This window comes from Talpa europaea, assembly GCF_964194135.1.
Source record: "Talpa europaea genome assembly, chromosome: 7".
NCBI classification, from domain to species: domain Eukaryota; kingdom Metazoa; phylum Chordata; class Mammalia; order Eulipotyphla; family Talpidae; genus Talpa; species Talpa europaea.
This window is the reverse complement of record NC_140074.1, coordinates 99,365,839-99,392,661: the sequence shown is the minus strand read 5'-3', so window position 1 is coordinate 99,392,661 and position 26,823 is coordinate 99,365,839. Positions and strand designations below refer to the sequence as shown.

The window sequence follows — 26,823 nt, the reverse complement described above, 5'->3', positions numbered from 1 at the left end:
GGCAAGGAGCTCATCACTGGGGGTGCGGGGGTGTGGTAAAATACGTCAACACAGTGGTAAAATGCGGTAGAGAGAAATGCCCCCTGAAGCGCCTGCAAAACGCTCATTTTACTTTTCGGACTCACAGTCGCCTTCCTGAACGCTGAGCGTCGCTCGCGCGGCTTCCCCCCCACAACACCCAGGGCCCAGACGGCGACCCTCTCCCTCCTCTCCGAGGTCTCCGCCGCCCCCAAACCCCAACTGGGCTCTGCGGCGCCATCTGTGGGCGCCCGCGCCCGACGCCCCGGCCCGAGGCCTAGTAGGGGGCGGGGGCTGGGTCCGGAAGCGCGGGGGTCGGGCTGGGAGGGCTGTGGGGGGCTGTGGGGACCGCCCGCGGGCTGATGGGCGGGGCGGCGCAGCGCCGGGCCGCCCCCACCCTGCGCGGTACCCCCAGGGTCCCGCTCGGTCATGGAGTTTCCCGCGGCCGCCGACGCCGGACCCCCCGCTGCTGCCCCAGGTCGACCCCGGAGGCCGGCCCACCCCTGGCGCCGCCTGCGGAGCCTTCGGGGCGCGCTGCCGCCCGATTTGCGGCGGGAGGTGACCGCGCTGCTGGCGCTCGCGGGCCCCGTGGTGAGTGGGCGGCCCAGCGCCCACCCGACGGCCGCGGTCCCCGGCCCCTGGCCCCAGCCGCCGGTCCGGGACGCGCGGGGTCGCTCTCTTTGCCCGGAGAAGCGTCCCGCCGGCGCCCCGTCAACTCCCGCTTGTCCCTTGGCAGTTCCTTGCGCAGCTGATGCTCTTTCTCATCGGCGTCGCCAGTTCCATTTTCTGTGGCCATCTGGGGAAAGTCGAGCTGGATGCGGTTACGGTTGTGGTGTCGGTAGGTCTCGACGTTTTTATCTTTTTCTTTGGGCTGACAAGATAAAGCCTCGGGATTTGATCTGTATTATTTTGTCTCGTGTTATTTTGACATGTCTTTATAGGAAGGTGTCTTCCTTGACCGGCAAGAGCCATTTTTAGATTTGAAAGGAGATCGTGTCAACTAATTAGAAAAGTGTGTTCTGGAGGCTTAGATCGTCCCGTGGTGCCCAGAGCTCTCAGGACAGAAGGGCCAGGTTTTGCAAAGAGTTTGTCCTAAGTATGTAAATTTACCGGTGAAACGAACAATTATTTTCCTATTATGAGATGAAACCAAAGAATTTTTAAGTAAACTAAGTTGTCTACCATGAGTTTGAAGTACACAGTTCATTAAGGTAGTGTAACAGGGTGGTCCCCAGGAAAGTGGGAGGTTCCCTGCCCCACCCAAGGGAGGGTGGAGCTGAGCAGGAAGAGAAGCAGCAGAAGAGACTGAGGAAGGAAGCAGGATGGAGCCAGGAGACCTGGAGGAGGCGCATGGAGCCTAGAGACACGTGAAGAAACTGTGCTTGTCTTGTGGTCGTGGACTGGGTGACACAGATGTGGGTGAGACCCGTGGGGAGGTGACAATGGCAGCTTTTATCTTGATGTTGATTTTGCTCTTTTCCCTCCGGGCTTGTCTGGTAGTTTCTGACCCTTTTCTGTGGGTCCCTACTGGAAGATGCTTTAGACTTGTGGCAGGCTTTGGGGCCTTGCTCTGGGCCCATCCTGCTTGGGTGGACTTTTACCCACGAGGGGACAGGTAGCTTTGGGTGCTTGATTTAGAAACTAGATTCTTTGCCTTTCCTGTATTGTTTCCTAGTTGTATTAAAGTTCCTTCCCATTAAAGTCTCATGTTTTGTGTTGATGCGCAGATGGTGGAACCGATTTAGAACAGGCAGGTTTGCATGTTTGGGCTGCCCCTCTCCCTGCCCTGTAACAGTAGCACTACTCCACCATTAGATTGATATTCCACCGTCTCTGAAGTCTTTTGCCCTGATTTTTTGTTAGTGATACAGTGGAAAGTTGTCTCTCTCTTGCATTTCATCCAGGGTTTTCAAAGAAAGTGAAAAATGCACCTCCTGTTGGTGATAGCATGGGTCTTTCCCAGTCTCATAAAATGTCTCTCTGACCCCACTGGAGGCAAGTATAAACCCTTAAGATGGGGGGGAGGGGGCACAGAAGTTTCAACTTTTTGGTTGAGATGATCTTGCTGTGTGGACTCAGACATTTTTATTTGCAGGTCTGTTAATGGGTAAACTAATTCTGCTTTGGGGATATTTTTGCTTTCTTTGAAAGTTTAGGTTAAACCTTTAGGGAGTCAAGAAGGAAGAAAGCTTTATATACCAGTTATTAAGGTGTCCACTCCAAGGATGAACTTGACCCCTTCACCACATAGGGCAGTGGTGACCCTGGCATGGGGTATACTCCTGGTCATCCACTGGGTGTGAGCAGACGTTAACAGCAGGTAATTACCTGAAATTTGAAGGGACACTTTGTTCTATTACTGTTATTCCACAGAACCCTTTTAAAAATTGGCAATTTCTATTCAAGGTATAATTGACATGTAACATTATGTTAGTTTCAAGGGTACACCATAATGCTCCAATATTTGTATGTATTGGAAATGATAGTTTGACACCTGTCACCATACATGTTACAACTTTTTTTCTTGTCATAGGAACTTTTAAGATCTACTCTCTTAGCCACTTTTAAATATGAAATAAAGTATTATTATTAGCTGTAATCACTGTGCTGTTCATTACATCCCCATGACTTATTTATTTTATAGCTAGGAGTTTATACCCCCTTCACCCCTTTCATCTACCTCCCACCCCTCTTCTGTCCCTGGCAACTGCCAATCTGTTCTCTACAGTTAGAAACTTCTTCTGTCTGTTCTCTACAATTAGAAAGCTTTATTTTAGATTCTATCACTACACATAAGTGAAATCATAAGGTATTTGTCTTATCTGACTTATTTCACTTAGGATAATGCTGTCAAGGTTCATCCATGTTGTGGCAAATGGCAAGATTTCCTTCTTTTTTTTTTATGGCTATAAAATATTCCACTCCACATCCTTAGTTCTTGTTTTTTGTGTGTTTTATTTTTTCTTCCCCTGATAGCCATTCTAACAGGTGTGAGGTGATCGTGCATAGTGGTTTTGGCATGTCCTTGGTGGTTAGCAATGTTGAATCCCTTTTCATATTCTTATTGGCCATCTCTGTTTCTTATTTAAAAAAAAATGTCTATTTAGATACTCTGCCCATTTTTAATTTGGATTATTCTTGTTTTTCTATGGAGAAGTGTAAGTTCTTTAATGCTTTGGATATTAACCCTTATCAGATATGTTTTACAGATATTTTCTCTCATTTGACAGGCTGCTGTTCCATTTTGTTCATTGTTTCGTTTGGTCTGTGGTAGTTTTTTAATTTGCTGTCATCCCATTTGTTTGTTTTTGCTTTTGTTCCTTCATTTTTGGTGTCAAATCCAGAAAATTATCACCAAGGCTAATGTCAAACAAAATCTATGTTTTCTTCTAGAAACTTAATCCATTTTCTGCATGTGGTGTAGGTGGTCCAATTTCATTCTTTGACATGTGGCTATCTAGAATTCCTAGAATCATTTATTGAGTAGACTGTTCTTTCTCAGTGCCTATCTTGAAGATGCAGAATGTATAGTGAAAGTTTCTGGGCATAATGAGAAGATTTACCAAAGTGTTTGCTTTATAAATAGAAGAATATTTCTGTATACCCCACCATGTGCCACAAAGAATTTGAATTGGTTTATGAGAGTACCTTCAACACAGAAGGATAAAGGACTAGCTAGCAGAATAGGATCAAAGAAACACCTATGGAAAAAGACTCAAGCCCTGGGTAATTAACACCAGAGATGCCGCAGGCCCCGCTTCACGCTCCCTCCCTGCTTGAAGGATTCTCCTGGTGCACTAAATGTTGCTCAACCATTTCCTCAAAGGAAGGAGGGCTGAAGATACTAAGTCTTGGAAGAATTTCTCCTGTAGCATTTCGTAAGGTGGATTCCAGCATGTAGAAAACATGGTGCTCTGACCACTTGCTATCAGAGAGTGTAGCACCTTTTGTATGTTAGAAGCTCACCTGGCTGACACAAGGAGATTATCGTGATAATGGTCCTTTTTGTGTACATTCCTGTTGATAATTGACAGGGGTAGATGTGGCTATAGAGCCTTAGTGTTCTATATCCAATTTTAAGTTGCTCCATAGATGCTGCTGTGGGTCCTTGGTTTAAGGGGGCTGTTTGGCAGTGACTCTGTTCTTGCCAGTCACCTGGCCTGTTGTTCCTTGCAGGTTGTGAATGTCACTGGGGTTTCAGTCGGAATTGGCTTGGCCTCCGCTTGTGACACACCAATGTCTCAGGTGAGGATCACCCTCCCCCAATTTTGTCAATTGTCTTTCATATTAGAGACAATCTAGGGGACTTTCTACTCTGGTTTTAGTTGTTTTTATTGCCAAATACCATGATGCTTATGGCAAATACCACATAGAGGTAGCTTTACTTATTCTGGCCTCTGGGTCTTTCTGCTCCTTTTTCTGTCTTAGTTGATCTCCACAACCCTAATACTCTCTTCCCTCACCCACCACCCCATCACCTCTCCTTAAACTTTATTTATTTATTTTTTAAAAAAGATTTATCTGTATTTATTTATTTATACAAGCACTGGGTACAGTCAGAAGCACGGGAGGGTGAGAGAATTCACCAGAGCCAGAGCGGGGAGCAGAGCAGGCAGAAGGACCAAAGTACACTGCTGAGGGGAGCAGTGGGCAGCAGGAGAGGTCTGCGCGCCATGTGGGACCTTCCTCCGGTGGGTGGGGAGCATCCGGGGATCAAACTGGCGCTGCAGAGGCTCCGGGCAGCTTCACAACCCAGTGCTCAACCGCTGCGCTACCGGGGAGGCCCCTCCTTAAACTTTAAACCAACCTTCTTGGACATATTCTCTGTGCTTCCTGTCCTGACGCCCATCCTCAACTCCATGCCCATCCATGCCATTTCCGTTCCCGCACATCTCGTGAGCCTGGCCTCTAGGCTTATCGTGAGTAAACCATCAGGTCCAGTCTTCCCTCACCCACTGGGCTGCTCTCTGCCCTCTACAACACTCCTAGCTTCCACAATTGCAGACTCTCCCAAATTTCTTGTCACCTCTTTGGCTGTGTTCTTCTTTTGCTTTCCCTGAGGTTTCCCTGCTGCTCAGAGGCCCCATGCCCACAACTTCTGCTGTGGTGCGCCCTCCATCCTGAGGTTGAAAACTCACCATCTCCATCTCTTGTCCATATTTCTATCTTACGGGCAGATTCAATATTTGATCATGTTCTAACATCTCAAACTCAGCTTGATCAGAACTAAGCTCATCCTGTTTTTCACTCTAAACTGATTCTCCCCTAAGAGCTTTACCCTGTCTTGAATAATGTGTTTGGGAAAGTTCTGTTTTGGTGAAGTAGGTATACACCTTTCTCTTTAAATATTTGCATAGTATTCTATAAATTTCCTTTTCATTATCTCTTTTACCGTAGTTTTAACTTAGGCTCTTTTGGGGGTTGTAAGAAAGAGACAACTATTCAGTTACTTAAATAAAATGGAGCTTTGCAAAAGATATTGGAGTCCTAGACCCGGTCCCTCCATCTGGGTGGGCTTTGCTTCTCTCTGCTACCTGCCCTGCCCTTCCATTGCCCACTCCATGCGTCAAGGACCCAGCTCCTGTTCACTTGAGGAGTCTTTCCCCCCAGATTGTGTCGTTCTGTTTGGACCTCTCCAGTGAGCCTGTCTCACAGTGGCGGCTGCTGGGGCCTGCTGCCCTCCCCACTCTGCTTCTGGCCACCTGGCTGCCCTGTCGTGCATCTCCCACACATGCACCCACTCATGCTCTCAGCTCCCACAGGGCTTTGCTGGAGAACACCTTCTCAGCGGGGCCTCCCCTTCCCAGTTTAAAAATTGTTCTTCCACTCCACATTCTTTCCCCCTTTTCTGATTTATTTCGCTCTACAGCACTTAGGCCATATCCTAGACAGCACACCCTAGACTACCTTGGTTATTTCTCTTATTTATTGTCTTTCTCCCCTTCCCACTAGAGAGTTAGCTCCCTGAGAGCAGGGGCTTCTGCCTGCTTTGTTCGCGGCTGAATTCATCCACAGGGCTTTGACTATGTCTGGCACATAGCAGGAGCTCAAGAAACAATTACCAAAAGAATCTGGAAGGCTCCAATATGGCCTCAGTTCTTCCTGTACCTTTTAAGCTTTGGTCTTTGCTGTCATGCCCCCCATGTCTGACTGTCCTTGTTCCCAAGAGCAGGAACTGATCATTCTTGGGCATGTTTAAAATGTCACCAGGGCTAACTAGCTCCCCGGCTGCCCTTGGCTTAGCTGCTGCATTGGGAAGCCATGGTAGAATACATGGTACACTTTCCCCTTGTGGGAGCCTCTGGTAGTGAGGTGGTCCAGGCCTTGGCCACCTTTTGCTGTGTGAGTTCATACTGATACTCTCTATTATTGTGTTTGTTTCTTCAAGTCCTTTGGAGGCAAGAACCTAAAACGGGTGGGGATCATACTTCAAAGAGGAATCCTCATCTTGATGTGGTGCTGCTTTCCTTGCTGGGCCATCTTCATCAATACTGAGTACATCCTGCTGTTCTTAAAGCAAGACCCTGAAGTCTCCAGGTCAGTATCATCTCTAATGTCAGAACTCCAGGTTAAGAGCAAGTGGCTGTCTGGTCATCTTACCTATGTTGACAGTTTCAGTCATTTACCTGGACTCGGGCCTTATGGAAACTAGAAGCTGTGACTGTGGACAGAGAGTCCTGGGGCTGGCACAGGACTATCTGATGTAGTGACAGAACACCCTTCCAGAGGGAACAGACATAGCATGAGAACATAATAGCCCTGACCCCGTCTGCCTATCACGGAGTTCCTCTGCTTGGGTATTTTGCAAATGCAGAGAATATTTTTCCCCTGAGAAAAGTAGAACAGCAACACAGCTGCCTTCACTTTTGTTTTCAGAGTTGGATTTTCTAAACCTGCAATCCCAGCATGCCATCTGGTATTGTCATTCGGGTATATGGAGTGTAAGGAGGCTCCTCTCCTTTCTAGAAGACTGTTGGGCTTGCTTTACTATAAAGAACAGCTAGAGTGCTGGCTCAAAAGGTTTCTGAATTCTGCCCAACATCTAGTTCATTTTGCTGTGTTCATTCTACCTTTTGTGCTAAGAACGAGCAGAAAATTTGAAGTTGTCAGGTTTCTGCTTGGAAAGCCGACATTTAGCAGGCTTAATGGAATGTTAGTTTGAGTTGTAGAAAAACCAACACTTAAAACTGTGATTAATTTCTCCTATATAAATTATCCTTAGTTTTAATTTTTTTGAAAATGCCTTATGAATTTGATAGAAGATAGTCTGACCCAGTTCTTTTCATCTTAACTGAATGCTGTCTTGTTTATTTCAGGATAGCCCAAATTTATGTGATGATTTTTATTCCTGCTCTTCCGGTAAGTTCAAGGATATTCTTGGGTACATGAAGCAGCTTACGAATATTGTCAAGTGCATGTATCCCCCACCCCCTACTTATTTTATTGTACACAACATTGTTATGCATGCAGAAATTTGACATGTTTTTCATGTTACCCCTGCCTGAGCTTTGAGGTCCACTAGTTTAAGTTAAATACAAACACAGAAAAGGGGAAGCATTTCCCTCCTTATTCTTTGGTTACCTTTGCCTGCTCACTAATCAGAACATTCCTAGGCTCCTCTGGTATGTTGAGAAGTCCGGCTAGTAGGCACCCTCAGAGCCACCCAGGCGTCAAGGCAGTGGGCAGCGTCTCCTTCAGCCTGTTTGATTGCCCTTGTTCAATCTTCCCAGAGTCCACTTTGAAAACCTCCATTTACATAGCACCCTAGTCTTTGTTTTGTGTGGTTGTGGCTCTCTGAATTTGAAGTCATGTATCAAGAGGAATATTACAAATCAGACTGAAGCAAACTGTTGGAGATTATACCTTTATATTAAATGACAGGTGTTTGTTTTTCTGCTTTATCTTATAGGCAGCATTGCTGTTCCAGCTCCAGACAAGATATTTACAAAATCAGGTACAGGTTCTTTTTAATAATAATTTTTAATAATAGTAATTCTTCATAATCCTAAAAATTTACACTTTTCTTAGGGAATTTTCTGTAAAAGTAATTCACAATTTCTTTTCCCTTGCAACATTACCCAAGAGCTCTTTGGAAGACACAGAATCTTATAGATGAATTCTGTCTAGCACAGGGGAGATGCCAGTTTCAATCTGTCGGGTTCCTCTGGGCCACCTCTATTTCTCTCTGAAGCCCCCACACCCCAGCCCTCACCTCTTCTGTTGGCTTCTGGTCTCTGTCCTGACTGGGTGCCTCTATTTTAGTGGAAGAGGATTCAGAGTTCCTATGGCCACGTTCCCAAGAGGGCTAAGGGCGTATGTGTGGGCAGTGGTGCGAGCTGAGGTCTGCCACACTGTCTCTCTCTACCATGTAACTGAGCAGCTTGTTTACCTTCCCTTTGCCTTTGTCCATGGCAGCCATTCTATTTCGGTAGTAGACAATTCTGCTTAAATGCAGGGGGAAATGTAGAAGTCTTGCTTAGCAAAGGAATGTTTATCAGAGTACTAGTGTAGAGTAAGCAATAGATGCAAAAGGCGTGGCACATAAAATAAAAAGGTGAACATTTATTGTACACTTGCTAGGAAGCAGATTCACTGGGTGTTTTGTGTGTTGTGCGTGTTTGTGTGCATGCGTATGTATGTGTTGTGTTCAATTATGTTTACTGAGATAATGTTGAGTTATGACATTATATATGTTTTAGGTATATTAGTTCATACCCTGTAAATGAATCTCATGCCAACACCATGCTGAGTGTTTTATATAAGATAACTGTAGTGAACCCTCACCACGGCCTTATGGAGAAGTTAAATAACTTGGCCCAAGTGGCTCCCAAATGATCTTTTCTTTACACCAATGGCAGAGACATAGCTATATTTCAATTCCTGGCTGTTGCAGTCTTGTGAAACTTGTCATTTAAATTGTTGTCTACTTAACTCTACTCTTCAGTTGACCACCTGTTTAGGAACAACTGGGTGTTTTACTTTACTGTCACTTGTAACACTTCTAATACTCGTGGGGGTAAGGGGAGAAGGAGGTTTCTCTCACACCAAGCAATTCAGTGATAATAGCTGGGTGTCCTAAATTTAACTCACTTCTGGAACTGCCTAGAGATGGTCTCAGATCCCTCCAGTTAAGGGCTCAATCCTATAAGACTAACCCTACACCCTGTTTCATATTTGCCAATTGCAAGTCTAGGTTGTCACTTGTGCTTCTGACTGATCATCTATAAATCAGAAGTTCCCACCACTCTCTCCTCAGGATCAATAATTTTTTAGAATAGCTCACAGAACTCAGGAAAACTGTTTACTATTTACTAAGTTATGATGAATGTTTATTACTAGCTTATTAGGATAGGATAAAGGATACAGATGGATATCCAGATGGATGAGACACATAGGGCAGGTATGTGGGAAGGGCTTCCACGCCCTTTCTGGGGAGTATTCTCCCAGCACCTCCATGTTCATCAACCTGGAAGCTCTCCAATCCTGTGCTTTTGGGATATATCTGGAGGCTTCCTTACATAAGCATTATGGGTCATTAACTCCATTTTCAGCCCCACTCCTCTCCACAATGGGGGCTGGGGCTGAAAGCCCCCAGCTTCTAAGCATCCTTTGGTCTTGCCGGTACTCAGCCTCATCTAGGAGCCACCCAGAGTAGCCTTTTTAGGACAAAACACACTGTTATCATCCAAAAAATTCCAAGGGATTTAAGAGCTCTGTGTCAGGGATAAGATAAAAAAAATCAAATTTTACAACATAAGATGCCCCTGGTGCTCTTATCACTTCAGAAATTACAAGGGGTTTAGGAGCTGTATGCCAGGAACTGGGGGCAGAGACCTATGGATAATAGTGTGTAGATAAATATATATTCACATACAGATTTATCTTCTATAATTTCACACCACCTACCTGATTAGCTCTTGAGAATGCAAATGTTTTCTTATTTGCTTGGGGGTTTTAGGGAATCATCCTACCTCAAGTTATTACAGGGATCGCAGCAAATGTCATCAACGTGGGCATGAATGTCCTGCTGTATGTGCTGGACCTCGGAGTGGTGTAAGTAGCAGCCCATTCATTCAGCAGGTCCTGTGCCTGCTGCTGGTCCCATGCTGGGGAGTGAAGCAGTCTCGTAGGGAATACGAGGAGGTGTGCTCCAAATGACAGGGTAAGAGCTGGTGACTTGGACAATTGGAGAACATACCAGTCAGGGCTGTGGAAGGAGTCGACGCAGGGGTTAGACTGGGGATACTGGGAGAGTGTCTTGGAGGAAGGAAGCCATGTTGAATGGAGCTAGCCGCGAGAAAGGCGTTGTTGTGGTCTGTAAGATGGCAGTTGCCTGTGGGGATTCTCCCATTGCCTGAATTGTAAGAATGGAGCCAGAGTCCATATTTATGAAACTTGACAAGACGAGGCTCACACACAGGAAGCACTGTCAGTTTGGATGTCTCTCAGTTGGTGCCATACTGTTGGACCATCCCTCAGTGCACTGACCCAGAGCCAGCCTCCTTCCATTTGGTAGACAGATCCTGCCAGCCCCATAGACCGGGCCCAGTGCTTAGGTGCTTCAGGAGAATGTATTTCTTTATAAACGAAAACTGGTTTAGTGAGTCATGACCAGTACTTTAAAAAGTTGAAATATATGATGAATGAAATGGAATAGAATTAAACATGTAAGATGCTATGGGAGTAACTCTGAGACTTGTTCTGTGGAGGGTGTGTGTGTAGTGTACATAGTAGTAACTTGGGTACTGGACAGTGATGGAAATTTATTTCTTACTGTTGTTTGCAATAAAATATATCCAAAAACCATTAAATAAAAGATGCTGTAGGGTTGGAACATAAGAGTACTCAATTAAAACATTCATAATCTGTTTCTTATGCCAGAAAACTGAAAGAGGCTTTGGTCAAGGGTGAAATGAGAGTCAGCAGCAAGTTTGAGAGCTGGTGACAAGGACCCACGAATACCTCAGTGGGCACCGGGCTTTCCTGGGCAGGGCCACCTCACAGACTGTCTCTCTGAAGTTTCCTGAACAGATGCACAAAGGACAGTTTAGAGATAGGTGGGCAAGAGGAGGAAAAAATACAGGGCTGGTCAAAAGGAGTGAAATGAGAAAATAACAGAGGGGTTCCTGGCCCTGTGACAGAATGGGGCATCATGTCGTTTGTATGGTAAATGTCATCTAACCTCAAAGATGCTTTGAGGTTATTTTCTAACAGAAAACAAATTTATTATCATCCTGGGAAATAAAACTACTGTGACCTAGACCAATATTTTGAACACAGTAACTGATAGACCCATTTTTTCAAATCCTGTTTAAAAATTTACTTGAGGGCTTATTCAAGGCTGTTAGGACAAGGAATAGCAATAATCTTTATGTTTGTTTTTCCATTGATGAACAGTAAGTAACATTTCAAAAGTCAACCTCAGTGGAAAGAAAACAAGTCTATTCCAAATATATCAGGTAATTAAAACAGTAAAAGAAGACAATCTAGGAGTTCCAGGCCCATCTAATAACTACAGTTCTTACACAGGAGCAAAAACTTGTCAGAGGTTGTCTGTTTAATGGTATTTGCAAGGAACACACTCACAGGTAATGACTTTTTCTCCTTCAGAGGATCTGCTTGGGCAAACATGACTTCCCAGTACTTCTTGTGTGTGCTGCTTTTCCTGTATATTTGGTGGAAAAAAATCTACATCAACACCTGAGGAGGTACGAGGACATCAATATCATGTTTTGTTATTCAGAAAGATGTAATTCTGGTTTGGGGATTTTTTTTCCCCAGAGAGATTTTTATTTTTTTATTTTATTTTATTTTATATATTTTTTACATTATTTTTCCATTCATAGGTATTTACCCAGAGTTTTTTATTTTTATCTCTTGGGAAATTTAAAATTATAAAAAATACTTTAGTTACTGAAAATATAAAAGTCAATATGGGATTTTTTTTTTTTAAAGATTTATTATTTATTTATTTAATTTTTCTTCTCCCTCCTGCTTGTTGTCTTTTTTTTTTTATGAAGTCAATGTTTTTTTTTTCTTTTTCTTTTTCTTTTTTCTTTTTTTTTAATAATAAATTTTATTTTTATATTCCCCATACAATTGCAACCCCCTTATTTTGACCCCAATCCCTCCCCTCCCGCCCCCTACCCCCCATAGAGTGTCTCTGGTTCATATTTTTTTGTTGATTTTGATTTTCACTTTCTTATAGTTATTCATTTTCCTGGTCCCTTATTTATTTATTTATTTATTTTTGATCAAGATTATTTTATTTTATTTTATTTTATTTTTTATTTCATTAGTTACTAGCCATGTTTGGTTTATTTGTTTTTATTTATTTATTTTTTTTAATAATAACTTTTATTTTTATATTCCCCATACAATTTCAACCCCTCTATTCTGACCCCAATCCCTCCCCTCCCTCCCCCCACCCCACAAAAAGTGTCCTGGTCCCTTATTTAAAAAATATAAACACATGCAATTTGCAGCAACATGGATGGCGCTGGAAGGGATCATGCTCGGCGAAATAAGCCAGAAAGAAAAAGAAAAATACCGGATGGTCTCACTCATAGCAGGAATCTAGAAAATTTAAGATTTATTTATTTATGCATTCAAGAGCTGGGGCATGGGCCAGAGATGTGGGGGGGTGAGAGGATTCACCAAAGAGAGTGGGGAACAGAACAGGCAGACCGACCGAAACACACTGCTGAGGGAACAGCTGGTGAAACAGGAGAGGTCTGCTTTGCCAGGTGGGTTTCTCTCTGACTGGCTGGGGATCAAACTCATGCCACAGAGACTGCGGATTGCTTTATAGTGCGGTGCTTAACCCCTTGCGCCACCAGGGAGGCCCATAATTTTTAAATTTTATGCAAAGTATCTACTTTAATTTTTCTTGCCCATGAGCACAATGTATTTTTGGATTTACTGCTATTGCCATATGTCTGTCCAGTGTTCTGCTTTTAATTACAATGTTCATCTATGTAAAAGTATATAAAAATATATATTTTGTATATTGCATTTTGAAAGGACAGGTTTATTAGGAAAAGGAGAAAAAGGAGGCACCTCCATAGTCCTAGGTGGGCAGGAGGGCTGCGTCTTGCCAGGGCAGAAATGGTACTGATTGTCTTGTGTTTTTTTTTTTTTTTTTTTTTATGGGAACCTTGCAGGCGGCCGGGGATCAAACTGGCGCTACAGAGGCTACGGGCAGCCTCGCAACCCAGCACTCAACCGCTGCACCTCCAGGGGAGGCCCGGTACTGATTGTCTATGATACTTTACTTCTCTAGTTCCCCGGTGATGGTTTCCTTTTTCTTATGGCCCCTACAAAAGTTTCCCTGTCATTTATAACGGCAGTGAAATGTGTGGGTGATAGGGCATATATTTGGTTTCACTAAGTATTGCAAGATCCATTCTCAAACTGGTCACGTTCGGCATCTTTATTTGTTTTCTAGAGAATAGTGTTTACTCCCAGTTTCTGGCCATTTGGTAGAGGAGGGCATCTGAAATAGAATTGCTGGTATCAAAGAAAGTTGAAAGGTAAATGTTTGTTTCCCTGTTCTCCAGGTTGGAGCAGGGACTGTTTGCAGGAGTGGGGCTCCTTCATCCAGCTGGCTGTTCCCAGTATGTTCATGCTGTGCATTGAGTGGTGGACCTTCGAGATCGGAACCTTACTTGCAGGTTGGTCAACAGTTTAGTAGAAACATAACTGGCCATGTCTCCAGAGCTTGGCAAGAAACCTACGTTTTCCTTCTCCCGCCTCCATTTTATCAGGCTCTCATAGAAGCTTTCAATATAGATTTAAATTCTCATCCAACTATAAGCACATTCAGGTTGGCGGGGCTTCTGCTCTTTCTCATTGCCTTCCATTTTGTAAACTCACAAAGGAAGGCCACTGTTAGGTTTGCCAAGGTCATGGAGTGGGAGAACAAAAGCCCAAATCCAGGTCTTATGACTCCTTCACATCTTCTGCTTCAGCCAGTTTTTGCCAGGCATGATGCCAAGTTTTCAAGACATTCACAAACATAGAGTGACTGATCTGACTCCATTTTAGGCATAATTTATGTTTCTATCAAAATTACAATAATGTGGGTCATAGGTATTCACCTTTGCCATCTTATTGCTAGTAAGGCAACAGAGACGGAATAATGATATTTGATGTTAAGGTTTCTATGGGCACTTGAATGTGCCACTGGTCCCGGAAGCTCTGTATTGGGTTCCACTGCCATCTGTCCTTCCCCTTCCATACCCTGAGGTGTGTCTCCCTGAGGAATGGCCTGCAACTCGAGCAACCTCACCGTTTTCTACTTTAAACCTGCTTTTTCCCCCCTGGGGGTAGGGGAGTGGGGGGAGAAGTTGGGAAGCTAGGATTGTGCAGTATGAAACTGCATAACATCTTAGCAGCTTCCTTGAAATGGACATCTGGGAGTCTCCTCAGCAAAGATGATGAATTCCTGCACCAGGTTATGCAGCTACAGCAATCTTGACTGACCTTAAATTAAGATAGGTTCTTATGTTTGCTCTAACCCACCTTTGAAATGTGTTTTTTGTGTGTGCCAACATTTCAGGACTGGTTAATGTGACAGAGTTTGGAGCCCAGGCTGTCATCTATGCATTCTCCTCTGCTGCCTACACGGTAAGAGCCTCCGGCTGAGACTCAGGACCATCCTGCATGAACTCCACTGGGCGCCTGTCATTGCATCCACTCAGCCACCTTGTTGATGCCCATCATTCTGTGCACAGGGAGAAGGGAGGCAAAGGGCATGAGGGGGAGCGCACAGAGCCATAAAGGGAAGGGGGCCGGATTTCACAGCCGGTTACACTAGATTTGAGTCCTGGCCTTGCTGCTCCCCAACTGTGTGACCATGGGCTCGTTACCTAACCTTTCTGAACTTCAGTTCCTTATACACAAAATAGGAAAAAAAAATCCAATTTGCAGTTGAAGATTTAATAATAAAAAACCTATCAAACACTTAGTACAATGCCTGGCATGTTAATTCAACAAAAATGGAGTTGGCACTAGACTACCATGAAGAGAATGATAGAGCTAGTCCTTGTCTTATTGTAGCTTGTCTGGTGGGGAGACCAACAAGTAAAATGTTGATAAGAGCATTACATATATGTGCGTGCATGCTCAAGTGTACTGTGAAAGAACTCAAAATAAGTCTGAGATGCATCACACAGATGCCTGTTTATATGGGCAGTCAGGAATGCTTTGACTTGCTAAATAAGCTGAGACTTGGAAGATGAGGTGTGCCCAGCCCGAAAGTAGCCTGAGCAAAGGCCCCAGGAGGGAAAAGAGCACTTGGCTGTGAAACAGGGACCTGGTAGAGGGGGTATGAGGAAAAGAGTGGGGTGTGTGGCTGGCTGCCCTGGGGAAACTAGCTTAGAGGAGAGCAGGTGTGGGAGTGGGGAGGGCTGGAAGGAAGCTGTTGGTGGAGGAGGAGAAAAGCAGATGAATCTGTCATATGCAGAAGTAGAGCTGTCAAGCTGTGAGCCGGGTTTGGATATGGACAGCAAGGCAGTGAGTGGTAAGAATCAAAAATGACTCCAGAGCTTCTGGCTTGTGGGAGTAATGCCTTTTACCTTTTGATACCTTTTGAATAGTCCAACCCCGTATCAATATTCCCTTTGTTTTGTTTCTTATTTTTAAAAATATCAACAGACGTCAGCTGGGTGGTGGGAATATGGGCTTTTGTTTCCATGTATCTGTTTTTAATCTTAAAATTAAAAAAAACAACTTTTTTAGTGGAATTGACCTGGTCACCTAGGAATAAAAAGGAAGAGTGTTTAGTGCCTAGCAAATCCCCCAGAATAGAGTCAGGAAAAGAAGGAAAGCCTAGCCAAGAGACAGGACCAGCCACTATGGGACGGAGAAAGACAAGACATGGGGGATGCAGCTGTGAAGAAGGACTGGCAGGGGGGAATGAGGGACAGTGGTGGGTTGCTGAGAGAGAGCTACAACATGGCTGGAAAGTGTCCTTTGGATTTGGATGATGAGAGACCTTGTGGCGTGACTGGGTGAGAGCCGGATCTGATGCATTATCTTTGAAGGTAGGCAAGGGAACAGAGACTGCTGAAATGGGCTGTCATTTCCACAGAATTTTCAGAATTTGCAAAAGTGTATTTATCAGAGAAGGTGTACCAATGAGATGCAATCTGGCATCCATAATATCTGATGTTTTTCAGATAGCAATGCATATGTATTTTTCATCACCTTTTATTTGGGTGACCTTATGTTAAAAAAAAATCAATAATTTAGAAATTCTGAGTCTCCAGAGGAGGTTTTCAAATGCGCTTATAAAAAGTGTTGCAGTGAAGTTTGCAGAAACATCTTCCACGTTCACATCCTATTGTAATTTCCAGACCATTTTTTCTTCTAGCTGCTTTCCTTTGATGGCAAGAAGGGCCCAGACAAGATGGATATTTTATTTGACTCCTTTGATGTTCCAAAGTTTCTGTAGTTCTTTCTTTTTTTCCAACCCGTTCATTATAAATTTAGCTTGGTGTTTCTGTTTGATCTCTTTATTGCATCAATAGTTTTATTGCATAACTCTTGCTGGTATTTGGCAGGTTCATGTCTATGTTGTTCAAAAGCAAATGCATTATCTACTTTAAGGGCTTTACCATTCTTTCCAGAATGCTTTCATCCACCTGACTTTGTTAGAGTTGCACTTCTTTTTAAAAGCTTTGGTGACACTTAGATTGCTAGAAAGAATCTGAACAGCTTGCAGTCACTGTAGACAAACAATATAGGCCCCAAACACAAATAGCACTTTTCCATGCGCACGTTGAATGTGGTTACCCTCTGGTCAAATGCCAACCTGAAAGGAAGTGACATAACCCTGTGGCTCTTAGGAATTAAGCTGCATTTTCTTTAGTCCATTTCTTCTACATTCTTAGACTCCTTTAAAAAAACTTTGAAGTAGTCTGTCAGAGAACTGTTTCCTCATTATCTGGGAGGTAAACCATAAGCCATGCATATTTGAAAGAGCCTTTATGTTCCTATATACATTTAATAACTTGGCTGCACCTAGACATTCGGGTTCAAAGCCATTTTGCCTCAGAATTGTTAAGGCATTGCTTTATGTTTGTCTGGCATTTAGAGCAAGCAATTTAAGTCTGATTTTAACCTGGCTCTTTTTCCCTTCTAGCAACATGATTTTCCTTTTAAAGTTTTAGCATTTTTTTCTTTGTCCATCTAGTTCTGAGATTTCACGGGGCAGATCTCTCCACGGGCACTATTTTACATGAACTGCTATTAGCAGTTGATAGACCCTTTCTGTGTGAAGACTTGTTTTTCTCAACTCTAAAAATTTTGAAAAATATTATCTCTTCTCCCTTTTCTGTACATTTTTTTCTGTGCTCTTTTAATTTCCTATTAGGTAGAGGTTGATCACCTTGATTCATTTTCTTGCTTTTAATCTTTTTTTTTTTTTACATTAAAAAAACTTTCTTGTCTTGGTGAGTACACTTTTTTCAATTTCATTTTTAACTTCTGAGAACTTTTTTTTTCTCCTATAGCCCCTTCTTCATGGAAAACTGTTCTTGTTTTACACTGCATTGTCTTTGAAATGGTTCTGAGGGTCCTAAGTTGACTCTTCAAACATTCTTTTCTATTCCTTGAATCGTCTCTTTGTTTCCTCTTAGGTCAGTTGGTCTTTTATCTTACTTTTTTGTGAGGTGATGCTCTCGGTTTTCCTCAAAAATCTGGTGATCCTTATTAGTCCTTTTGTATGTGTGAATGAATACTCTGATTTACGAAAGAAATGGCTCACATGGTTTTCCTGTCCTGTGTTTTTGGGATTTTCCTCCACAGACCTTTCCCCTGAATGAGAAGGTTCAGTAGGGAGCGGAAAACAAAGGTGATTTCTGTCAAGTAGCATCTTTATTTCCGAGTTTTTGGGCAAGGACATAAAACAGACCATGTGACCGCCTCACCCACCACCCTCCTCTGCCTTTCGTGTTCTATTCATCCCCCAAAACAAACCAAAAAGGAGTACTCGCCCAACGAGGAGCTCTCCACTTGGCTCTTCCATTTTGACCCAGTCTTTCTGTGTTCAGTGAGTCTTGGGGTGATATGGAGGGGCGGGGGGTCCAACTGTGCTATTTACTGTCTTCCAGTGACTCTCCCAGACTCATGCTCACTGCTCCCCCATGCTCCACTTGAAGCTGAATGCCTCCTGGGGCTGCGGCGGGAGGGACTCACAGCATCTGGCCTTCTCCTGTTTATGCCCTGGGTTCTACCCCAGAATCACGGCACCTACTTTCCCTCTTTCCAGAAGTATTGCTACATCTGCTCTCTCATTCTCAGTGTTAATGAATTTCTTTTTTGGTTAAGCCTCTTTATTAATAGTATTTTAGGGGGCAAGGGAGTTGAACATGGAAGCCACTAATTCGTCTCAAACTAGATGTTAGTTCTGTATACTTTGGGCACACAGGCTTCATAAATTTTCAGATAGCCAAGTACACTGTTGTTTCAAGTTTTTAATCTTAACAATTTAATATACATTTATATTTATATATACTCAGGCTAGTTCTCAAAACAGTGAAAAGTTAGAGGGCTCTTGGGAAGATGCTTCTTTTCTAGTAGGAATGAGAAGGTAAAGCTGGTGCATAAATTGTTAAAAGCAGACGTGATAGGTAACGTCAGTTTTCTATATAATCCATGTTACTCAAACAGCACTTGAGGGCAGCACTGCATTACAGAATAATAAGGGGTCAAAAGGACCCTGGAGATCAATAGTAAGCAGGGATGTTTATTGCTTCAGATTTCCATAATCTACCATTAAAATAAAGTTTTGGCATTGGAAGATATTTCAATGTACTGGGTGATTACACATGTGAAACCGTGGGCACATAATATGTAGTGATGGAGTCAGATTTCATCAGCATTTTTTGAGTTCCTTCTTTGTGCCAGACTTTGTTCTAAGTGTTTTTTCTCATTCATTTAGTTTTTACAAACTATATATTTATATCTTTAATACTTTTAGAATATGGCTGGGTTAAGTCTTGAGAGTATGCGTTTGGACAATAAAGGCGATACCTTTATGGCCCTCAAATCCAGCGTTATTAAGAGGTTCTGTTCCGATACATTGGATACAGGAGGCAGCAGGCAGCCATTATACATCTTTAACAATCAAGAAATTGAGTGTCAGCAAAACTGAAATATGCTTATGGTCACACAGCTGGGGTGTAATAGACTAGTTCTAGAACCTGGGTTTCTGACTCTCCCTGTGGTTTTCCTTGAAGTGTGCTAACATTCTAATGTTCAGGCCCTCTTACTTCTTTTTTGTCTTGTGATCACTCACTCTCAGGTGCCTCTTGGCCTTGGTGTGGCAGCCAGTGTTCGAGTGGGCAACGCTCTGGGGGCAGGGAATGCCCAGCAGGCATGGCACTCCTGCATCACTGTCCTCCTGTGTGCCAGTGAGTATGGCAGCTCTCTCCAGTGTCCACGTGGAGTTTCATCTGATAAGTTAAAATATACCTATAAGGACTTCTCTAGGAATTGACTTACATGTATATGTAAGTCAGGTACACAGAAATACTTCATGTTCCCAATTTACTCAGTTAAATAAAGCTTTAATTGTGATTTTCTATTACTGGCTATCAATGAAATAATTTTACACCTGACATCATTTTAAAGGCAACTGTTTTCATATGCAGGCTTATTTTCTGACCAAAATCAGTGTGACTAGCCCTCCATGTTCCTGAACCAGTCCTGCCTCTGGCAGTTTCAGTGTTCTCATTGTGCTGACATCTTAATGAGCATCTTTTCTAGAAGCCTCCCTTAAAGACTTACAGGCTTAAGAAAAGGGAGTCAGAATCATTTGACCTTAGTTGCTCTTTTCATAAGAAACAGTATTTAAATCATTGCATTTCTTAAGTTATCAACACAGACACTTAATGAGAAGTTAGTACCAGGATTTATCACACGGGGAATTCTCATTCCTTGTTAATTCTGTGTTTTCCAGGTGTTTGTGGACTTACAGTTGGTGTTTCGCTTGCAGCTTTGAAGGATGTGGTTGCTTATGCATTTACAAGTGACAAGTATGTACCATCTTCCAAAAAAGTGTTTTATATCTTATGCTTTCTTTATTCACTATACTTTTCTGATTCTGAAAGGTAAGTAGCATTTTGATTCACTGGAAATCTGTAGGCAGCCAGGAGTGAGAACCACAGTACTAAATTTGAACGAAGCCATGAAAATGATCCCACTTCTCCAATACTGGGTTGATTAATTTATCAAACAGAGTGAGGTTTGTTCTTGTTTATAATACTGGTTCTACACAAAAACGGAACATGAAGATCCTCATTCTCAGAAAGGCACCTTCCAGTCCAGAACATGCTAAGAGCATGCACACCTGAATTGAACAGACAGTGTTTGCATAAATCACTGACCTAACCTTAGGTTGAATTTTATTGCATTTTGGTAATTATGTGTTTGCATAATTATTTAGGTGCAATAAAGTATCCTTTGAATAAACTAAATTCTCTTTATAAAAAAGCTTCAATAATTTGTACCTGTTGCCTCAAATTTTCTTATGAAGTTCAGTTTTATTCCTTTCAAGTGTGCTCTCCTAGTTTTTCCTGACCTCATTGGTTTTAGACTAATGCTTAAACATACTGTAAAATTTTAGGATTATGGAGTATTACGTATTGGATTTACCCACCTGCCTTAAGCAACTTACAAAACTGGACAAAATATCTAAGTGTGTGTGTATAAATAATTTTCAAAAACTAGGAACAGACAGCAAGAATAATAATCCCTAAAGAGTGAAATAAATGAAGAGAGCACTGTGATGGCCTCAGGTTACTGGGACGGGGTGTCTAGACCACGCCCAGAAGAGGACCCTGGCAAATCACCTCTGTCTTTGGAGTGAGGAAGTGACGTTGGGAGCTCAGGGAGGCCATGTGGGATGTTCAACACTTGATTGAAAAGAATAGGCAGAACACTCCTGGAGCTAAGGAGGGCTGAGAAGAGTTTGTGTTCCTATCAGCCAGAATAAACAAAACTTGTAATGAATGGGACAATTGATGGAGTTCTCAGAAGGATTTTGCCTCAATAGAGAAGGAAAATTAGCCTTAGAATAAATGCTGCTCTGGTCCCACTCAACAGAGTTTAAAAATAAACCTCAAACTATTTCTTGGAAACTTAACTGCATCACTGAGCTTAACTGCATCTCAGCATAGGAATATTTAGAATAATACAGTAATATGCAATATCTAACAATTGCAAATTGTTGCAACAAATGCCAACAACATTGTAAAATTCACAATGTCTGCATCCAATTAAAATTAGCAGATGTACAAAGAAGCAAGAAACCAAAATAATGAGAAACATCAATTGACTGAAACTGACCTAAAAATGAAGCACGAAGAATTTGTACATAGGAATGTTGAAATTGGTTTAACTATGTTCATATGGTTTCAATAAGGTGAGACATCAAAGAATTAAAACTGAACTTCTTGGGCTGAAAAAAAAATGCCTGAGATGAGAATATATTAGATGATATTAACAGCAGATTAGATACTGTAGAAGAAAATTTGTAAACTTGAAGATAGAGCAATAGTACATGTCCTAAATGAAATGCAGAGAGAAAAAAGACTGGGACAATATGAATGGCATATCAGCCAAGCCATAATTGGCATAAGAAGCATGTACAGCAGGTCCTTGAATAACATCATTTGGTTCAATATTGTTTCATTATAAAATTGGTAAGAAAAAAACTGATTCCCAGCAGGGGCCAATTTGTGTAGAGTTTGCATGGATTTTCTGCAGGTGCTCCATTTTACTTCCACATCCCAAAGATGTGCTCATGAGTTTTACTAGCATTCAGTTGTCCTTGTATGAGTGAGTGTGGATATGGGTGTGAGTATGCCCTGTAATGGAAGGGTTTTCTCTCCAAATTTCCCGCATTATACTCTGAGCTGCCAGGATAAGCTCTGGCTACCTGTTACCCTGAAGTGGAATAAACTGGTTGGAAAATGAGTTAATGAATGAATACAAATTATTGTTTAATGGTAGAAATGCATTGGATCTTAATTTAGAAGCTTTATAATGTTTTTGTGACCACAATAACTTAGCTCTTGTTTATATCAATTAAACTAAGGTAAAATTGGTTTTATTACATGTCTTTTCACTTTAAGTTAAGGGACCTATCAATGATGATGAGGACTTAACTATAATTAGAGTTATCAAAGCATAGAGAGAATTGGAAACAGGAAAAAATACTTGAAGAAATAATGAAAATTATTTCTGCTTGGCACTTTGTAGACTTTCAACCTGAAGCATTGGAGAAGCATAGGGACTTGTGTGTAGTCTCTCAGCTAGTTTGATAGTACTGGACTCTTATATTGGTATCCTTTCTCTCCTTTACTTCATTTGGCCTCCTTTTTAATGTCCAGGGAGAACAAAATTCACATCATGCTTAATGATCCACAAGTAAAATTCTCATAACCACAAGGGTCTTTGGCAGCTCTTGGGGAGTCCAGCACTATCTCATGTGACTTCCATTAAGTGGACTTGGTCCAGGCTCCTTGCCTGTGTTTTAAAGCATTAACTCCCTGAGTGCCAGTAAAGGAGGAGGCAGGCCTGTCAAAGCCACAATGTCTGTGACATCTTTGATGTGACTACATACGTCAAAGGTAACCTGAAAACTCATGCTTCATAGAGATTGAGGTTTAGACTTGTTTCCTAGACCTATAACTACCCAGCTCCAAGGAAGCAAGGAGCATCATGGAGTTTAAAAGTGGTGCACTAATTGTCATACCTAACACAGATAAGGGCAGGACTCTCTGTCCTCAGGTTTGCAGGTTCATCATTTTCCTGCTTTGTGGCCTCCTTTGACTCATCATTTTCCAACAGCTGGATGAAAGGATCAGGAATGGATGTGTCATTGTCCTCATTTACTGAAAACTGACTGTAAGCTCTTTGTCTCTTTCCCAGGAGAGCAGCAACCTATTCAGAGACAGGTTAGGTCAAGTATTTCAGCCCTAGTGGTCCACTTGGATCGGACTGCCACTTACGGCTTTCTTGATCCTTTCTCTCAAGAATAACTGTGTTGAATATGCCCATACCTCACTCAGTTACCACACATCCCTAGTCTTCCTCTAAACTCCAGAGTCAGGGCCTCCCTGGTGGCGCAAGGGGTTAAGATGACACCTATGAAGCTGTCTGCAACCACTGCAGCACAAGTTTGATCCCCGGCCAGGGAGATACCCACATGGTGCAGCAGACCTCTTCTCTCTCACCCGCTGCTCCCCTCAGCAGTGTATTTCAGTCATTCTGCCTGTTCTGTTCCCCACTTTGTCTCTGGTGAATCCTCTCACCCCTCTCCCCCACAACTCTAGCCTGTACCCCAGTTCTTTATAAATAAATACATTAAAAAAAAAACAACAACTCCAGAGTCATTATTTTCAATGCTATTGAGACTAAACACATAATACATAAGGTGAGATTAAGAGACAATAGAAGACACCATGATGATCACACCTGTTTCTGGCTGACTAAGACAGCTTCCGTGGGTGAGAGGGAGGCTGGAGCCATCTACCTTGTCAAGTTGACCCCCTGAAGGCAGTTCTTTCGTGAGCTCAGGATTGGATGCAGAGATTCTTTGGATTTGTACATTATTAAATATGTATCTGAGTGGTAAAAAATGAAAAGGATTAACCTGTATAGTAGCAGCCTAGCACATCTCCCTAATGTAAATTCTAACTAATTCAATTTAAAAGGGTGAGGTTTCATTTTGTTAAATAGAAGTATAGCGTTTTGACAGCATTAACGGCTCCATTTGCCAAGTTTGTCAGATCAGTAGTTAATTAGTAGTCCACTTAAATGTTCTGTTTGGCTCACTCACTGCTTTCTTTTCTTCCAACAGAGATATTATTTCCCTTGTGAGCCAAGTGATGCCAATTTTTGCTCCATTTCATCTGTTTGATTCACTTGCAGTGAGTATTTGGAGTGGTTTTGTTCTGTCTAATATACATAGAAATATTTGTTTTGTGTTTCTATCTTTTGAATTAAATGTCTGTGATTTTATTTTTGAAAAGAGAGAACCCTTGCTTCAGGCAGGCTTAGTCTCTTGTGAGAAAGATGGGTTAAGTGTGTAACATCCTGAGGTGGAAGGATCTGAGGTATCCATCTTCCTCTATTTATCTGGTACTTGAATGCTGTGTGCTATCCTAGCCAAGTGGTGAGTGGTCCAAGGCAGGCTGTGCTACCTCCGAGCTAGTCATGACCCCTAAGAAAACTTCAGAGAGATTGAGGTTTAGATTTGTTTCCTAGACCTATCACTACACAGCTCCAGGGAAGCAAGGAGCATCATTGAGTTTAAAAGTGGTGCACTGTGCTACCTCTGAGCTAGTCATGACCCCTAAGAAAGCTCCACTCTAGGGCGATTTTCTGTAAATTTACAGGTGTTTGAAGACCTTGGAATCATCCTTAGAGGCATATTCTCAGTTTCAGCAATTAGATTTCTAGGTGCATTTGCCCTCTTGTTCTTTTCCTGAGGCATTACTTCTACTTTGTCAGTGTCACTCAGATGATATGGCTCCCATATTTGAATACTGACTGTGGTAAGAATAAAGTGGAAGAGAGCAACATGATGGTCACCACTCTGGCAGTGGAAGTTTTCGCAATCCATGATTGCATTATTTTTCAGCCATGATGTTAGACTAGTTTCTGCTGAGATTTCCACACTTGAAACCTCTACATTTTTTTAAACATACATTTTTGCAAAATATTTTTTGAGATTTAAACAATGCGTACCTGGTAGGTTTCTGATGAAAGCTGCAATTGCTTGTTGTTGGTAACATACCTTTAGAAGCATAATGTTTTCTTTGATCTTTTGTATAATGTGCAATGCTTGTTTTGAGAGAGAACTATTTGACCATATCCAAACTTGTATCCTAAACCTTGATATCATGGCAGCTAAATGACTGCATGTTGGTTTTGGTTTTCTTTAGTGCACCAGTAGTGGAGTCCTGCGGGGTACAGGAAAACAAAAGATGGGTGCCATCTTGAATACCATTGGCTATTATGTATTTGGTTTTCCCATTGGAGTATCTCTGATGTTTTTTTTTTTTTATATGATCATAGGGTTTGTTTGTTTCTTTTTAAATTTGACTTCAATTTGTTAACCATTTTGTTTCACATGCAAGTGGTTAGAAAAGAAGTAGACTATTACAGAAATACCAAATAATCATTGTAATGTATTTGCAACTATTCAAACAAGAAGAAACGTTTATCTCCATTGTATCCCTTGAGCTCTTAAAGGCTCACAGAACTATCTTTCCCTCTCTCTCCTGTTTTCACTCTTGAACTTTTTTTTTTTAATATTAAATTTTATTTTTATATTCCCCCATACAATTGCAAACGCCCCATTCTGACCCCAATCCTTCCCCTCCCGCCCCCCACCCCCCAAAAAGTGTCTCTGGTTCATAGTTTTTTGTTGATTTTGATTTTCACTTTCTTATATTCATTTTCCTGGTCCCTTATTTAAGTTTTCTAGATTCCTGCTATGAGTGAGACCATCCGGTATTTTTCTTTTTCTTTCTGGCTTATTTCGCTGAGCATGATCCCTTCCAGCGCCATCCATGTTGCTGCAAATTGCATGTGTTTATCTTTTTTGAATGCTGAGTAATATTCCATGGTATATATGTACCACATCTTCTTGATCCAGTCATCTATTTTTGGGCATTTGGGCTGTTTCCAAAGCTTAGCTATTGTAAACAGTGCTGCTATAAACATAGGGGTGCAGGTGCTCTTTGGAATTGATGTTTCTGTGTCCTTTGGGTAAATACCTAGGAGTGGAATTGCTGGATCATATGGAAGCTCTATGTTTAGTAGGTCCAGAAATCTCCACACAGCTCTCCATAGTGGTTGGACCAGTTTGCACTCCCACCAACAGTGCAGAAGAGTTCCTTTTTCTCCGCACCCTCGCCAACATTTGTTGTTGCTAGTTTTTTTAATATGTGCCATTCTCACTGGTGTGAGATGGTATCTCATGGTAGTTTTGATTTGCATTTCCCTGATGACAAGTGATGTTGAACATTTTTTCATATGTCTGTTGGCCATTTGCATTTCCTCTTCAGAGAAGTTTCTTTTTAGCTCTTCTGCCCATTTTTTGACTGGATTATTTTCTTTGTTGTTGCTGAGTCTCATCAGCTCTTTGCAGATTTTTGTGATCAGTCCTTTATCATTAGTGTTGGGTGCAAAAATGTTCTCCCAGTTGGTGGGGTTTCTCTTTGTTTTTGTTATTGTCTCTTTTGCTGTGCAGAAGCTCTTTAATTTGATGTAGTCCCAGCTGTTTATCTTTGTCTTCACTATCACTGCTTTGGGTGATGTGTCTGTAAAGATGTCTTTGATGTGCAAATCCCGTAGTGTTTCGCCTATATTTCCTTCTATGTATTTTATGGTTTCAGGTCTTATGTCTAGTTCTTTAATCCATTTTGAGTTGATTTTTGTGTATGGTGTGAGGTAGTGGTCAAGCTTCATTCTTTTGCATGTAGCGACCCAGTTTTCCCAGCACCATTTATTGAACAAACTTTCTTTGCTCCAATGCATAGTCTTTGCTCCTTTGTCAAAGATTAGTTGACCATAAATCTGTGGGTTTATTTCTGGATTTTCTATTCGATTCCATTGGTCTGTATGTCTGTTCTTGTTCCAATACCATGCAGTTTTGATGATTATGGCTTTGTAGTATAGTTTGAAGTCTGGGAGTGTGATGCCTCCATTTCCTCCTTTTTTTTTCAGGAGAGCTTTGGCTATTCGGGGTTTTTTGTGATTCCATATGAATTTCATCAATAATTG

At 42.0% G+C, this 26,823-nt stretch overlaps 1 protein-coding gene across 1 annotated transcript; it reads left to right on the top strand.

Moving 5' to 3' along the window:
* Positions 1-447: 447 nt before the first annotated feature.
* Positions 448-25,396, top strand: LOC311173836 (multidrug and toxin extrusion protein 2-like; the record flags this gene model as incomplete). Its single annotated transcript, XM_084237927.1, is given in 15 exon segments — positions 448-609; positions 755-856; positions 4,195-4,263; positions 6,407-6,555; positions 7,335-7,377; positions 7,928-7,972; positions 9,977-10,071; positions 11,629-11,719; positions 11,723-11,726; positions 13,578-13,691; positions 14,579-14,646; positions 19,328-19,436; positions 19,985-20,060; positions 23,891-23,960; positions 24,978-25,396. Coding segments are annotated over 15 exon segments (1,371 nt in total). The 3' UTR covers positions 25,152-25,396.
* Between the last annotated feature and the right edge of the window lie 1,427 nt (positions 25,397-26,823).